Here is a 15442-nt window from a genome sequence, read left to right on the forward strand (position 1 = left end):
CATAACACAATTTTTTTCACATTATGTGATATTTCAAGCATATTTCACTATTCACATTCTATTTTTCTTTTTTTTTCTCATTCACTTTCTGTACCTTTGTAACACTGCATGTATCACTGTGTTACATTTTAAGTAATAACGTGAGATAGAAATATCATACTCTTATTAGCTGAGGGAATTCAGCAGGAATTATAATTTCATTAATTACATAAAAGTCAGTCTTCCTCCTCTGTAAACTACACTCCCTCAAACCTGAGCAATACAAGGTGTGCAACAGAGCATTATTAAGTAAGAAGACAGAGATAAAAGATACTGTGCCATCAAGAAGATTTATCTCTTTAATACCAACCCTGACAACTCAATTTAAATACTAATATAAACAGAAACATACTATGTGTGCACTCACAAGCATCCTACTCACAGTAACAACAATGCAGCAAATTTCCCACCCACCCCACCCTGTGCTTCAGGGAAGAAGAGCTACTCTGCAAAAAAGCTACCCAGACTTTGCTTTTTTTTTTTTTTTTTTTTGCAGTGGGTACCACAATCTATAACTACTGTCAGCAGAGCATGACAGGCAGCTCTACAGCTTTCAGCTAAAGAGCTAGAATTTATTTTGGGTATTTGTGGCTCAATGACCTTTCTGCTCAGTAGGTTGCCTTGGCACAGAGTCAAGGCTTGCAGCCCTCCAGCAGGGCTCGTACGGTTCCAAAGGCCAGAGGATGCTTGGATAGGTAAAAATGGCTGCAGTTAGAACCCTAAAATCGTGCTACCTTTGAAAAGCACATAAGGTCACTACTGAATGTCTTTTACAGAATACTGGAAGGTGTTTACTCCTCTAATACACTGGTTTAACAAACTAGCAAGTAGCCTACAGAAACCATACGGCAGGCATCTTTCATTGACATGCACAGAACCATATTTTGAAGATGCTACAGTATTTCAAATTTCAAAGTTCCTTTGTTTTCAATTCTCACAACCATCTGCTGCTTAGGTAAAAAACACAGTTTAAAGAAATACACCACGCCCCACAGCCACATTTATTGTAGCCTATTGCCCTTTCCACAGGTACAGGTCCTACCTACAGTAGTCACAGAGCTCAAAGGTAGCTTTGTTACATAAAGTAACAAACAATCAAATTGCTTATATTAGACAATGAAAATTAAATTTGTGTCAATAGGAGTCAATTTAACAAAATTATTCCATTAGGGATAATTAAATGAATTCATTTTGCAAATCAAATATAAAAACCCTCAAGGCAGTAGATGACAAACAGATTTTAGAGTCATATTGTCTAGGTCAGCCCCAGTTCTTCCCAGTGATTTTCAAAAATATTCACATGTGGCAGCACCAACAGCCATTAGAGAGAGAGAGACAAGTAATAACTTTCTCTACATAATTTAAAACTAAAGTCCACACAGCTCCTAGAAGGCCATTTAGTGCCTTTAAAAAGCCAAACCCCACATGTCTTGGTTTTAGCACAAAACCAAGGCTGACACTCACAGAACCTGTATCAAAGACATGGAGATCTATCAAATGGTATCTGAAGCACTTCTGGGAAAGAAACAACAACCCACTAAAAAGTTGATGACTCCTCAGCTCTTGAAAGACATAAGATACGAACTCCTAAGCCTTGCAATTTTTGATGTGAGGGTGCTCGCAGCAGTCAGGGACTGTCAGACGCACTGGTGCCAAATTTTAGCAACGGTTGCAGAAGCTGCCCAGTTTTTAAAGGCTGTAGAAAGTCTGGATTTTCTTTTTGATGGAGGAAGGCACCCAGGTAGGCACCTTGAAGCCTTGAAGAGTAAATTATGCACGCAGCAGGCTTTTTGTAAAAAAGATACTCCAGCATAACATGGTTTCTGCCCTTAAATCATTATATGCTAAAGATACAAGGAACAAATGCCAACTCCAATTACAGAATAGCAAAGACTTAGCAAACAGCAAAGTAGTTCCCAAGAAGTGGCCAAAATCTCAAGTTTTAAGCATGTGAAAATTAAACTGAAATTACAGCAGATGTCAAAGTATCTTGCTATATTACAGACAAAATATTTATCGTGCACTTTTATCTTTGTGATTCAGCCTGGGACCCTTGCATTTTCATTGCATATGCACAAAGGTCAAGATCCAATCCCCAAACAGGTAAAACTTCCAGAGTCAAAATCCAGATTTTCGAGGAGTTGAAGTTAATCGCCACTTGTTGGGATTTAGCCCAAGTGATACTCTGAGCAGGTATCTGATTCTCTAGGGTGCTCTTGTAATTCACTGTAGGGTTAGTCAGATTTTCAAAATACTAAAGCATTAAAATAAAACCCCACCATTCTTCTTACTTGTTTTAAGCATCCTCAGAGCAACTGGTATTCTTTTTCTCAATTAAAGGACTGGTCACAAATCATACTTACTAAGGAAGTGACACTTTCCATCACTTAGTATTTAATAACTTTTATATTATATTGCAAAAGACAGATTAAGTGATTAAACACACACCCCCTAAGAAAACCAAAGGGAAAGGGATGAATGCAAGACTTAGATAAAACTATCTCCATCCTTTTATAACTACTAATTTCTTTGTTTTGCTCCAACAGCTATCCAGTTACAATCATAAACTACTAACAGAATACGCTTAGTTAAAAATGAAGTCAGAAATCCTTACAGATAATTTTTGCAAGTTTATTTGTGGTTTTCATTTAAAGGAAAAAATGGTACATGAAGTAGAAGTAATCCCAGATGGTTCGGATGCTGCATCTACTTCTTTATATAGCACACAGTTGCAAATGTGTAATTTGTCATTTTTGCACTGGAATTTTGAAATCAGCTTATAGTTTATACATTTCACATGCGCATTTCTGGGTTTAGTGAAACAATTAAAGGTCATTAATGTCTGCAATGTAGGGCTATGCTATGATAGATAAACTCTGTATCACTCACCCAGTTGAATCTATTACCAAAATTTACCATATTCATGACAATATAGCTCTATTTCCTTTTTTTATGTGAATTGGTAATGAAAGGATGGAGAGCAAGCAAGGACTTCTTTATCTTTGGTGACTACTGCACAGCACAAAACTATGGGTAAGAGTAAGTATTTCAGTATTCTCCAACATAATCACCAGAAAAAGGTATACCTAAATATATCTTCTATTTAAAGAGCCAAACCTGGAGCCCATCACAGACGCAGACTTATGAATCAACTTCCAAGAAGAGACACCCTGTATGCAGGCTGTTTATCACTCAGTACAGAAACTGGGGGATACAAACATCTCTCAGCTAGGCTCATGTGCAACCACAGCCTGCTTCATGGACACACTTAAATTTCTAAGTAATCTGAATCTTAACACATTTTCACAGCAGGGAAGGGAAGGTATCTGAACCTCAGAGCTGGTACTGGCATCCTTTACTCCTGAACAACCCCAGCACTGTAGACAAGGTAATTCAGTTATGGGGAACACTTGGGGCCATATTTGGGACTTGGTGAGGTCACTGAAGAAGCCCTAAAGCTATCTACTCAGCAGTTGCCAGCTGCAACTACCTGCAATTTCCAGGACTCTGTGTGGAACTTGATGATATTGTGTTTATTGGGTAGAGCAGGCTGTGCGCTGCTAGCGTTGTATAATCATGCATGATGGGGGTGAGCAAAGGCCACTGTTAACTCAGGAATTGTATTTCATGGCTTACTTTATTCCCCAACAGGAATCCTAGTTTCTGATACAGAAATAATTGATAAGGAAAAAATAATAATGTATTTTCTTAGTAAAAAAGAAGAAAGTCAACCGAAAAGACACTGAATGTGGACTGCCTCATCCCACTGTGTATTATAACTTACTACAATGTACCAAAACAACTCCTGGGACTTTTAAAATAGTGTTTGAAGATGTGAATCATACTAGATAGGAAAACACCTACACCATCAAACCACTGAAATATAAAAAAATAGAAATTTAACTACAGTTACTTATTAATCCCCTCAAAATCTTAAAGCCTTACATTTTAAGTCTTAAGTCTGCATCCTGAAAGCCACAAAAATTTTTCAATTGATTTAAAAGTACGTAGCACAAACCCTTCACTAGCATAGATTGAAAGAATATATAATAAACAAGTAAGTTCAAAGTCTGCCATTGTTATATTTCCTGGTACAGTTCTTTCAAAATACCACTGTTCAAAATAATGTGCTTTTTTTTAATTCTTAGAAGTATTTCAAGTAATTCTGATCTTTAATGACTTATAATCTTTTCATCTACCTTACACTCAGTCTAAATTTACACTTCCACATATATAGAGGAAAGCATATTTATATATACTTGAAAAATCCATACTTACAGAAACTTTGTTCTGGCTTTTGTACTTACCCAGGACACATTTTTAGCCTTGGGTGTTTTTAGCATGGCAACATGCAAGGCTGAAACGACCAACAACAGCCCCACCAGCATGGAAAGTCAGATGGAGGGATAGTCCAGGTGCCTTGGTTACCCCAGGATGTTGAGTTCCTTGGCCTGGCTGACACAGGCACACTGAGCATGTGGTCAGGTAACAATAAAAAAAGTCATTTTTCCTCCCGGTGTACAATCCAATCAAACTGAGACATATCTGTCTTCAGCAGCAGCTGGCTGTATTTCTGTATATCCATGAAATCCAGAGTTTGCCCTTCTCTTTGAAAAGTTAAAACCAAAAGTCAAAGGGACTTACTCTCACAGACACTTCACCTGGCCAGTGAGAAATCACAGAGTCCAGTTATCCTCCAAGCTTCCAGCCAAGCAATGATCTCGCAGGAGAATGAAGCCCAGCACTGGGAGCCACTTGCCTCCAGAGGATGTCAAAGACACACACAGCTGCTGGCTGCACTGTTTAACTGCTGCTACGCCTGACTATTTCACGACCCCAGGATCGTCCGAGTAATAAAGAGAATTAGGATCTGGATGTCAGTACGTAATGCATGCCAAGAGGTACCTGTTGCACCGTGTGTGCCCGTGGCGTGGTGGCTGCCACTCCAGCCCCGCAGAGGGCACCTGTTCCCCTGCACCCTCCTGCAGCGCTGCGCTCACCGCCGGCGCGAACACGCGTCCCAGAGCAGCGAGCAAAGGCTGAAAATCACTGTTTCTGCTCGTTTCTCTTTGTTCCTCTGCCCTTCTGTCCTTTTACTTTTACCTCCTGTCAATCTAGATTACCAGTGCAGATCCAGGCTAAATTTTGCAACTATCAGTAGTGATTAGAGTGAGTTGATTGAAATCGGATTATACAGGAAGACCTCTGCTTCCTCACTCAGCACACGGGCCAGTACCATTTGCAAAATACTTATGCTTCACTGCACAGTATGAGAGCATTTGGAGCAGTCCATTAGAAGAGAAACAGTGCAGTGGAAGCAAGCCAGACTGCACTGTCTCTATAAATGAGAGAAAAGGGATCCTGTTTTCAGCAGCCGCTTGAATTTTACAGGGGAGTGTTTCAGACCATTTCCAGAGGGAAGAGTTTGTTGGAGTCTCACAGATTCACCACAAAGCATCAAAGAGTGGCACTAGGTCCCTGAAGTGCTCTGTGTACCTGCTTGCTGCTGCTCAGATGTGGATCCCGTCAAAGCATACCTACATGCATCTGAGCACTGAACTTGTGAGAAGCATCATCCTTCCCTGGGATAACATCTGCAAATCCTACTGACAGTATCCACACAACTCACCAAGAGCATTTAATTCAAACGTGCTTTTTCCAAAGCATATTATTAAATGTACAAGGAAGGTGACCTACCTGAACCATATTCAAATATATATATTAATTTAAATATGAATATGAGCTATGAGGTAGAAAGGTACAGTACCATTCTAAACTAGTGATGTGTTATCTTGAAAAGAAGAAAAAAAAACCCAAAATAGAAAAGGAGGTGACAAGGGAGCAATCTGATAAAAAGCACTAAAAAAAATGTACAAAATTATGCCCAGCTGACAGACACAGTCAATGTGACAGACAGATGCAGTCTGCATGACAACATACCATTTTTCTAGGATTTCCTAAATAATAACTTAATATTATTATCTACTCATGATACAGACCTAGATTATGCTTCAAGCATCATCTGTTACTTTACACTGATTATTTAATATATTTGCTTAAATGCAATGGGTTCATGATTGCAAGGATTCAATTTGTGGATGGTCTGTGATTTGTTTGTGGGTATTAAACTAATATTAAGGTCTTTTCCAAGGTGGCAACATCAACTCCTTATTTTGTTAAAAGAAACTCTAGAAACTGCATATGTAATTGGGACAGAGATAAAATGTGTGTACTTCCCACTGGAAATAACTATCTGATTTTTAAATAATTACAGTCCTCTGCTTATTAAACACTCCTCTAGTCCACATGTAGGTAATCAGAAGCTAAGTCTGGTACAGTCTGTACTGCATATACTAGAAAGAAGGTTTATATGCACACAGTTTTTAATTAGATACCCCTCTTTTTCATAAGTCTATTCAGTCTCATGGAGCTGAAGCACTATCTGCAGCTTTAAATGACTGGGACTCAAATAAAAGAGTGGATGATTGCCTTCAATAAGTGCACTGAGATTCAAACTCTAGTAGTTGGACAGGTGGAATACAAAGGTATACGACTGGATATAAATCCAGCAGAGTGGAAACGTTATGCAGTGAAAAATTCTCAATGAGATGTTAAGCAGTTATTAGAAACAATTCTGTTTCAAATATACCCTGTCTAGACATATTAAAGAAAATATTTCACGGACAAATTACTTTATTCCATTCTGAAAGTTAAAGAATATAAGTCTAGAGTCTGTTAAATTAGCATCTAACGCAAAGGTATCCCATAGTACTGTCACTGGTGTAGAATGGATTAGATCAGATCTGCCCCTATACACACTGTGACAATAAATATACACTTGGTCCTATAGATTCAAGCTGAAAAACAGCTGGCATTTGAGCTTTTTCCTTCTTAATATTAACTCAGTTCACAGAATTTTAGAGCAGCAGCTGCTAATGGCTTGCCAGATGTGCTCAAATAAAATGAACTAAATTTATTCCCTCACAGAAGGATTTTAAATACTAAATTTTACCTTAAGCAGCCAAGTTACTGGCAATGGCATACATAAAAAATCCTACTGGTAAAATATAATGAAATAAAAGATAATAAAGGTTGAAAAATGTAGATGCTAACAAGAATAGAAAGTCAAGAAATTAACCCTGTTATAAGCAGGACCTATGGTGCAGTCTTTAATTCCAGAGGACACAAATCTCACTGTAGAAAACAGAAGGTACTCGCAACAGGAACAATGCTGAACAATAAACCTAAAATTATATAAATATTCTGCACCATGCATCCTCTCCTTTCTGATGGGGCACTTTTTATACAGTCACTGCAACATCCAATAGTTTTTCTGTCTTTAATGAGCATGTTTTCAGAACATGATTGTGAGGGAACCTGCTGCTGCTATTCTCATTTGATAGCTGGAATATGTATTCCAGATGAGTCCATTAGTTAATGAGGAATCTATTCTGAGAGGATTCTGGTCTGATCCTTTCAAGAATTTAACATTCTATAATGCTTTCTGTATTTAGAGCACACTTGTGGACTTTGTCTGCATTGCATACTCAGCAGTTCTGCAAATAAATCTTCATCACTTCCATTTTGAGATCAGAGACCTGTTTTAAGCTGGGTATTCCCAAATGGTGGTACATAAGACACTTGGACTATTAAAGAATTTCTGATTTAAGGAAAATTTTCAGCATTGCCAAAAGCCAAGTAAGCACCAAATCTATTTCCATTTTACTCATAAAACTATCCTCTCTCTTCCTGCCCTACATTGGTTGGCTCTGCATTCAGAAAGAAAGTGATGTCTCACATCAAGAAAATTCATTTTTTTTTTCCCCTGAGTATGAGCATTCCAGTGATGAAAATAGCCATAATCTAAGAAAAAGACAGTTTGGTTCTTGGTTTTTAAATACCACATTGCAGCATATACACAGAATTCTAGAATGTCTTAGCTTTCAAAAAATGACTTCTAATCTCAATCCTTTCTTATACCAGGTTTTGCTTTTTTAATAGGTTTTAATAAAAGTTCCAGCACCATCATCACCAGAATAGAAACCATATGAATGTATACATTGATTTTGATTGCAACAAGCTTCACAGCCACTGCCCTCAGTTCGGAGTTGTGGCTGAAACAGACGCATGTTACCCCAATCATTCATTTTGTCTCTTCAGAATAAGCAGATGCTGGATTTATTGTGTCTTCTCTCTAGATATAAAACAGAAATAAGACTGTGACCTTGCAAAAAAATGCTGCCAATTTTCTCATTAAAGTTCGTGAAGCAATGAGAACGTTAAAAGACTGCCCTGTTTAATGAAGATCATTAAAGAAAAGACTTTGCATACATAACAAACCGTGGCATGGGCTGCCAAACCACAATTGCTATTCTTCACACAGAGAAATAAATGGCCAGGCTGCAGAAAGGATGAGACACAGGATCAGTCTTCTGCTTACTGATAGTGGAAACATAACTGCAGCTTTGACACTGTGCCCTCCAGCTGCTGTCCCCGACAGCTCTGCATCTTGGAGGTCGTGTCCTCCCCAGCACCAAGTGACTCCTGACTGCACAGCCCAGTTGCTGAGGTTCCCTCCAAGTCCTCTAACTCCCAGCCTCCCATCCTCCCCTGAGCCCCAGCCAGCAGTGCCACCACCACTGAGCCTGGCCAGCCAAACCACGGAGAGCAGAAAACAAACTGCTTCCTCAAGGCAGATCCCCACAGCCGAATCATATTTGTAACTGGTGTTTTCTTAAGATCAGCTTATTTCTTTTAATCTCATTCAAAAAAAAATTTTCTGGAATACATGCCATGGTTGTAGAAAACCTCCAAGTTGCACAATTCAGAGTTACTGTGCCTGGGGTGAATGGAGGAGTCAGGCAGCAAGGCAAGAAAGCTGCTGCCCAGCTGCTACAGCCCAGCAGAGAGGGAAGAAAAGGACATGGATTTACAAAGAGCCCTCACCTGCAAAGCTGCAAAACCAACCTAAATTCAGATAACTCAAAGTTTGATTAAAAAACAGTTATTCAGCATTTGTCATAGTTTATAGTCATCATTCATATTTTCAAAGTATGTTATCTGAGATACTGCAGCTGACTCAGAGATGATGTTTCTCAGGAGGAAGTTCTATGGATATTAATAATGTACAGTATCTGTTTCTATAGTTAGTTTCTAAGGTTGGTAGGATAAAAACTTCTTTCCATATCTGTCCTATTCTGCAGAACAAAAACCCCCAGGAAAGTGTAAAAAAGTGGTCACTCTTCTCCACAAGAACGGGAAAACAAAAAATACCTGATTTTTACTGGTTTCTGCATCATGCTTTAGAGGTAAATAAAAAATTCACATTAGATATTTATAAGCAGAAAATTAATTACATGCTCACAGCAAAGGAAAGCTTAAAGAGTATGTAAATGCAGTATTTCAGTGGTATTTCGGTTAATTGCATATAAATAATAATGGAAGTACTAAGAATACTCAGAGAACTGAAATTCAAGCGTTGTTGAGTGTCATATATTAAATTGTATTCAAAATCACTAAGAAAAATGAACAAAAGAAACTATCAGTAATCAACAGTGAGGTAAACCAAACCTTTTTGTAAAAGAAGATGTACTACATGTTAGGAAAGGTATAAATTCCTGAATTAGTATATTAATTCTAACAATGCTTCTATGAAACAAAATTCCTCAAAATTCCTTGCTGAGCAAATGGAATTCTTGCATCTCGCTTTTCAAAATGTATTAAATTGTTTCTATGTCTGAAAAGTTCTGTACAATTCTTATATAAGAAAATCAGAAGTACAGCAAGTACACTATCAAACCTACTGCCCCAACCTACTCATGTTCATCTCTCATCCAAAAATACAGATGTTAAATAAATGCTTTTTAACGCAATTATTTGAATAGCTGTATAATATTCTTTACTACGAGTTACTGACATGACCTGAATATTTTCTTTTTTATTTTTCTGTTCTTTGTCTTATGACCACTCAAACAGTTCCTTCAGAATACACACAGAGACAAAAAAAAGGAGATGACTCATTTGCAATATTTTATACAACAAAACAACGAAAACACTGCACACACACAAGCAAAGCCATGAAAAGTATAGCAGTGCCTGGGGAAACAAGAATTTGTTTTAACTTTTTATTTACTTCTAACCCTAATTAAAAACACCATCAGAACATCCTGTTTTCCTGTGGCTATCAATTCAAAAATGTCACGGACTGAAAATCCAAATACCCTAGACTATAGCAATAACAGAGTTTATTAGAAGTTGCTTTTCGACATCATCAAGCATTTCAAGCCTAAATTGCTAAAAACAACGGAGGTTTGGAGGTTAGAAGAGGATACTCAGAATCACTACTAGAACTGTGAAAACCTTTCAGAGAAACAGTTTCATTTTAACCTCACACAATATAGTCTTTTAATCAATGCAAAGCCAGTTCGAATCACAGTCTGTCCTACTATGTCACATCATTCCTCAGGGACAAGCATACTGCAAAGCACTAATTTTAAAACAAAAATGCTCTCAAAAATTCTATTAAAAGAAAAGATGGCAATATTTGAGGACCATGTATCAAGAAATATTCTGGCTTACACAGCCTTTTTTTAATCTCTCTTTTCTCATGCCTATTCGCATTTGCTATAGGCAAAATGGTATGATGGATCTGTACCTCTGCTTCTCATGCCATAGCACCTACATGCAGGGAAGACAGCAAGAGTGGCCAGAGCAGCCAGTCCAGGACAGATCATGGGAAAACATTTGGCTCTGGCTTAGAGCACCCTTGCAGTTAAAGTCAAAGAGACATTCTGGAGAGAAAAGGCAGAAGAGGGGAAAAAGAAAAGGTAATTAAATAAAGTTCAGCTTGGCCAGGTAATATTTATGTATTATATACACAGATTATCCTCCTGGGCTGCCCAACACAATCCGATATAATCGAGAGTAGTGTACTGGAAAAAGGCCACAAATTACATCATCCTTCATGCACCAAATTAAATGTTCCAGCAGCAGAGCAAGCTCAGAAGCACATCTCAGGCATTGAGGGATGAGAGAGATCAGCACATGACACAATGATGGGCAGCAATTTATGGTTAACAGGAGTGTCCTGTTGTCAGTAGTGCCAGAGAATGGGCTGCTGAGCTCAGAAGAGCCAGTGGGATGGACCACTCTGCAAACTCAAAAGAGTTTATGTGAAGGAAAAATGGGAGAGATTCTTATAAAGCTCATAACCTGCCAGAAACATATTTATCTCAACATGATTCACAATATGGAACACTGAGGCCGCAATCTATCTTCAATTTAAGCTGGTGAAGAGGCAGCATTGCTCCAGCCTCCTCCTTCTCCTCCTCGGGAGTAGGCAGAAGGAGGAAGAAGAGGCAGGCTGGAGGTGGGAAGAGGCAGGAAGATACAGGAGGAGGGAGCTGCAGCAGCATAGCAGCAATGGCTTCTCCTGGGGTCTATACTTTGTCTTCCTTCACAGCAAAGTGCAGCCACTGGCAAAGCCTTGAAACTTCATTTTCACAAAATGCAGGAAGACAGATATTCCCACTGATCTCTGAAATTTTAGAGCATTTGGAGAACAGGTTTACCTAGCACAGCAGCAGCCCACCTGTTCCCATATATTCTTCTTGGTTCTGGGCTGGCACAGACATCCTGCCTCAACAAGCTGAAACCAAAACATGAAAACCAGCCTTGGCGGCTAAAAATAGTCCTGATCACACTTTCTCCTGCTTCCTGGAGTTTGCATCTGGTCTTGGAAAGACTCCATTACAATTCCATCAAGTAGACCTTAAATTCATCCAATTTACTTGCCCTGGACATCAGACTTTAACGTACTGAGTTGTGAGTAACTGACACATCTTATTTTCTCATCCACTTCTTATTGGGGAATGTAAACAAGTCCCCAGTCCAGAAAAGAGGAATTTCTTATAATCAATTTTTCCTTGGCCCTAATGGTCACTGCTGCCAGTCAGCCCTTCAGCTTGGACAAACTGGTCTGTAATGTCATGATAACGATACCACACTGCACCCCTCAGTTTGGGAAATACACTGAGATCTGAAGTTCAAACTGAAAAAGTTAACCTATTGAAATCACAGCAAGAGTTTTGCATTTACCTCAATAATTTAGTCACATTCATTGAATCATAGAATTTTCTGGTTTGGAAAGGACTTCAAAGATTTTTCAATTCCAAGCCCCCTGTCTGGGCAGTATGCCATTCACTAGATCAGGTTGCTCAGAGCTCTATCCAACCTGGCCTTGAACACTTCCAGGGATGGGGCATCCACAAATTCTCTAGGCAAAATAAATTCTTATATTAAGAACTGTTCATGTAATTTACTGTATTAAATCAAGGACTGAGATTACAATAATTTATTAAAAAAATAATAATTTTCCGCCTTCTAGGGCAGAAATCCACGTTAGGTGATAGCAAAGTGACAGAGAAGTAACCCTCAGTTTGTGATTCATACACCTTTACATTTGGAGAGCACCTCAGAGACTTGTCCCACACAAAACAAAAAAAAAAAAAAAAATTACTGACACTACAAGACTACAAGTTTTATTTTGTGGTCTAATTTGTCCCTTTTTAGCATGCTTTAAATTTACAGCAGGAAAGTACAGAAACTAAACAGAACCCACAGGCACATGCACATGTGATCATCATTCAATCAGCAAATTGCTTTGGGACTCACTGACTTTGGCAGTTTTACAAATTTTTTATTTCCAGCTGGTTGAACTGTTCTTGAACAACTTTTTTATTTAGTGCAGTAGTCATAAACCCTTTTCTGTCCCAAATTCCACCCATGTACTCTGAATACATTTACTTTTTCTAGAATATATGTGACTTCCCTAATGCAAAGAACTACACTATTCCTTTTGTATTTTTACAGTATCTAAGAAAAAGAATTTTTTTTGCCTAGAATCATGCCATTTCTCTAAGAGTACAGAAAGTCTTTCTGTTCAGGGCTCCTGAGACACAGCCCCACAATAACAACTAGTACTGTGAGCAAGCTTTGCACAAGAAGACAAGAGATTTTTCCTTTGAAACCAGACAGAGCTCTGCCATGAATGACTGCAGGGAGTTCACTGAAAAAAAAAAAACAAATGCCTCTGTGATCTCTGCCAGTACCACAGGTAAATATCACTATTTCTGGAAAGAGTTTTTATCCTCTCTGCTCTGTCTCCTTTTTATTTCTCTCTTTGAAGAAAAAAAGTACTACAGTCTACAGTACTTTGGCATTTTTCTTCAAAATTTACAGGGATCACTTTATCCAGTTTAGAAACATAACTAAGACGGGGGTCAACTCTTGAACTGTAAGTAACAGTACTAGCTTAAAACATGATAACATGAGGTCTTACCTCTTTGAATCCAAAGCAATTTCAATAATAAGTATAAAATCAAATGAAAATATTTGGCATAAACACCACATTTGCAAATGCACACCAGGAGGAGAGGTCTCCGCCAGGAAGTCTTGCATCTGCAGCTGGCTGGAGCTTGGCAAAGACAAGGCTGAGTCAGGTCACTGCACTTCAGACCAGGAGAGATTTCCTGTCCAGCTTTGCGTGTGTGTGTGTGTGTGTGTGTGTGTGTGTGTGTGTGTGTGTGATAGGGGGGATTTGTTGGGTTTTTTTGGTCGTTGTTTATTAAACCTTCTTAATTTTTCAGAAATTCTACTCCATATGGATGGGAAGATGTATCATCATAGACCACAACAAGGGAAACAGTTTTAAAATGTTTTCTTGGCAAGCTCACTGGTGACCCATTTAAAAACTGCTGTCTAAGTTCCCCCACTGGGGACTGGGACACACAGACTCATGTGACCCAAGGACATCCTTTTCCAGGGCAAACCTTATTACCACTGGTCACCCTGGACACACGTTGGACAAACAGAATATTTCTTAAAAGACAGAGTGAATGAATTGCTTGACTCACAATAGGCTTGGATGAGGAGCTTTACACAGAAGCATTCCAACCCTTGACACAATCCCATTTAAGATTAAAAGAAAAATATTTCCTTAAACCTTCCAAAACAGTCAATAGGTAATTTTTTAATTTCTTTTTAAGAGAAAGGTCTTCATAAAATCTTTCCTTCATAGAATCTTTCCTTTTCACAGACATTCCTGTGTTTCTATTCCATTTTCCATCTTTGTGCATATCTTTACCATCAGGATGCAACTCCTCCTGTCTTTGGTGAAGCACTTAGCATTTTATAATTAACCTGATCATTGAATTCTTTCCCTCAACATTTGTCACTGAGACAAATTAATTAATTTCTTTTCTTACAACATACAGAACTCTGTGGTTAGTCTACCTCTCAAAACAAATTCTGCTTTGTTTCCTCAGAGATGCAAATATTTCCTTCTTAGACAAGGTATCATTTCATGGGCTTGCCTGGTTTAATGCATGCTTCTTTGCCTCAGTCAGGATAAGATTTCTTTCATCTCTTCTGCCCTTTGAGGACTTGGTGCATCTTATGTCCTCTTCTAAGGTATGTGCTGTAATTCATATGCAACCTACACAAATATGTTAATCCTTGCAGAGAAAGGCTATTACTAAAATGCAAATAGATTAATAAGTATTGGCAATATATCTATATTAATATATTATTAAATATTATTAAATATATTAATAAATGGCAGAGTGACAATTCAAAAGATAAACTTGACAATACTTTAACAATTACCAGCAATCATTAGACAATATAGTTTAACTAACATTCACAAAAATTCTGCTGTCCATTGTACTTGAATTTTGGTACTGTGGTTTCAGACATATGCAAGCATGTACCTCTAATGAAATTAAACATATATCTTTAATGAAATGTGTTCAGTAGTTCATAGCGATATTAAGCATGTCCTCCACAAAAGAAGGTGCCATGAGTTTGACTCCCCTCCACCTGCTTTTTCTCTACACATGGCAAACCTCCTCCAAGTCTGCTGACTTCTTCTCTTTGACATCCCCTCTAAATTTCTCTTTATCATGTCTCTAATTCTTTCAGTTCAAGTAGCTTATTATTATTCCATACGAACATGATCTGAATTAATCTGATTTCTAACCTCTCAATTAGATTTTTGCTGGTAAGTTCTTAAAGACTTGCATGACTAAGACTTTCTTTCCATAGCTACTGGGAAGCAAGAACCAGCATCTTATATTTATTTACCGATGCAGGTGTGGTATAAGGTCAGGCTTTTTTAGCACACTTTCAGTGTTCCATGAGAAAATGAAGACTAAAAAATCATTAAATTAACTGTATTATAACATTTTTTTCCTTCTCTCTTGGACAACCATTTACTGTGTTTGATTCTGATTAGGCAGATAATTAATCCAACTAGTCTATCTTCTGAATCGTTTGCATGGCCTGCAGTGACACAGGGCTTAGAAGGCATGCTGCTCTTAGAAATAGTAAACTATCCAGTGTAAGT

At 38.1% G+C, this 15442-nt stretch overlaps 1 protein-coding gene across 13 annotated transcripts in view; it reads right to left on the bottom strand.

The window, feature by feature from the left end:
- CACNB2 (calcium voltage-gated channel auxiliary subunit beta 2) overlaps positions 1-15442 on the bottom strand; it is a 247207-nt gene that overhangs the window by 155317 nt on the left and 76448 nt on the right. Inside the window, exon 1 of one of the 13 annotated variants that reach the window (XM_038127522.1) lies at positions 4347-6543. The exons of the other annotated variants lie outside the window; for them this stretch is intronic. Within the exon in view, the coding sequence (XP_037983450.1) occupies positions 4347-4427 (81 nt within the window). The 5' untranslated portion in view covers positions 4428-6543. Of the gene's footprint in view, positions 1-4346; positions 6544-15442 lie in introns of those variants that run through there. 13 annotated transcript variants of the gene reach the window in all.

The sequence above is a fragment of the Motacilla alba genome, chromosome 2 (genome assembly GCF_015832195.1).
Source record: "Motacilla alba alba isolate MOTALB_02 chromosome 2, Motacilla_alba_V1.0_pri, whole genome shotgun sequence".
NCBI lineage: Eukaryota > Metazoa > Chordata > Aves > Passeriformes > Motacillidae > Motacilla > Motacilla alba.